We start from the raw sequence: 1,562 nt of genomic DNA, 5'->3' as shown, positions 1-1,562 counted from the left end.
TATTTGACTATGTATGTCTTTATAATATGTACATCGTCAGAATTTCTCCACATCTCTTTCATACATATGAATTATAATTCAAGTTACTACCTAAAGAACATTTTCCAAAATGCCATAATTTTGTTTACATTCAAGTACTTTAGTCACTATGTTCATTTAACCCATTTTTACTTTTTACTTCACTTTCAGTGTCAGGAAGAAATGACCTTCATCAGAGTCAGTCCATTTCTGGGAACCTGGACCCTGATGTGAAAGACGTTGTTATTAATTTCCAAGCTTACTGTTGTATTCTCCAGGATTGCTTTCCTGTACATCCCCCATCAAGAAAACCGATTCCCAAGAAGCGACCAGCCACATATAAGTATATAGGCCTTTTGTAGTTGATACCCTCCAATATCTCTTAACATAATCCTTTTCACATGTCACTCCTGGGTGAAACAATAATGCTTTACTTCTGCACAATGTCTTGTAGGTTACAAAGTACTTTCACACTCATTGCTTTGCTTGAGCCTTACAAAAACCTTCATAAGAAAATGAAAAAGTCTTACAAAAATTACATGTGAAAGTTATCGGTAACCTCACAGTTGCAGAATGTTAGACTTAGATTATTAGACCTGGCCCAATTCCCTTATTATATAGATGAGAAAGCTGACACCCAGTGAACATAGGTGCATTACCTGAGATCACAGAGCTCACTGATGCATATCCAGTACAGCACCAGAAACTAAGTCTCCTTGAGAATCCAATGCTTTCTTAGCAGGTGCTGTCTCTAGAATAACCATCGTGGGCAAATTTCATAATAGAACTTAGTTAATTTTCTTTCAAATATATTTTAATTCTTCTAGTTAAAAACAATATTTCTACCTTTGTAACTTATGTAGCTCTTTACCTTTATTTCTCATGTGAAGCATCACTTTCTACCTTGTATTAGAGTAATTACTGGACATGATGGTACTAGTACATTCAGTATTAGTCTTTAAGACCCTGAAAGGCATCATCCTGATTTGATGTATATTTGCATCCCTTATGGACAATACTACTGATAAAAAATCATGATGATGCTAAAAGCTAACATTTAGTGGGCACTGAATAGCCCACTACTGTGTAGCAAGTACAACTCAATGATAATTATTAGATGAATTACATTTCAAAATAAATAGATACTGTAGCAGTTATTGTACAAAAGAACAAAAATTGAATTTGTTTGTATATTCATTAAACCACTAAAAAAATTACTGAGTATCCACTATGTGCCAGGCATTTTTGATTCAATTATAAACAACATAGATGTGATCTCTGATCTCATTATACTCATATTCAATCCAAAGAGATGACAAAACAAGCAAATAAACAAACAAAAAGGTAAACAGAAGATAAAGTATGTAAGTGTGAGTTGCAATAAATGTTATAAAAAGAATGGATATGGGGCTTGGACAGAGAGCAATATGTCAGGGACAGCCTTTGGGTGGGGTGGTTAGGAACACCCTTAAGGAGGGGTTATTCCAACTGCAACCCAAAGGATGAAGAAGAGCTTGCTGAGTGAAGGGTGGGAGAGACCTAGG

General features: G+C 35.0%; 1 protein-coding gene across 1 annotated transcript in view; it reads left to right on the top strand.

Annotated features, from left to right (window-relative positions):
* PKHD1L1 (polycystic kidney and hepatic disease 1 (autosomal recessive)-like 1) overlaps window positions 1–1,562 on the top strand; it is a 168,118-nt gene that overhangs the window by 106,241 nt on the left and 60,315 nt on the right. Inside the window, exon 52 of the mRNA XM_011968382.1 lies at window positions 190–361. Within this exon, the coding sequence (XP_011823772.1) occupies window positions 190–361 (172 nt within the window). The remainder of the gene's footprint in view (window positions 1–189; window positions 362–1,562) is intronic.

Source organism: Mandrillus leucophaeus, unplaced genomic scaffold (genome assembly GCF_000951045.1).
Source record: "Mandrillus leucophaeus isolate KB7577 unplaced genomic scaffold, Mleu.le_1.0 Scaffold840, whole genome shotgun sequence".
NCBI classification, from domain to species: Eukaryota; Metazoa; Chordata; class Mammalia; order Primates; family Cercopithecidae; genus Mandrillus; species Mandrillus leucophaeus.
Note: the sequence above shows the minus strand (reverse complement) of the source record. Positions and strands in the feature narration are given on the sequence as shown.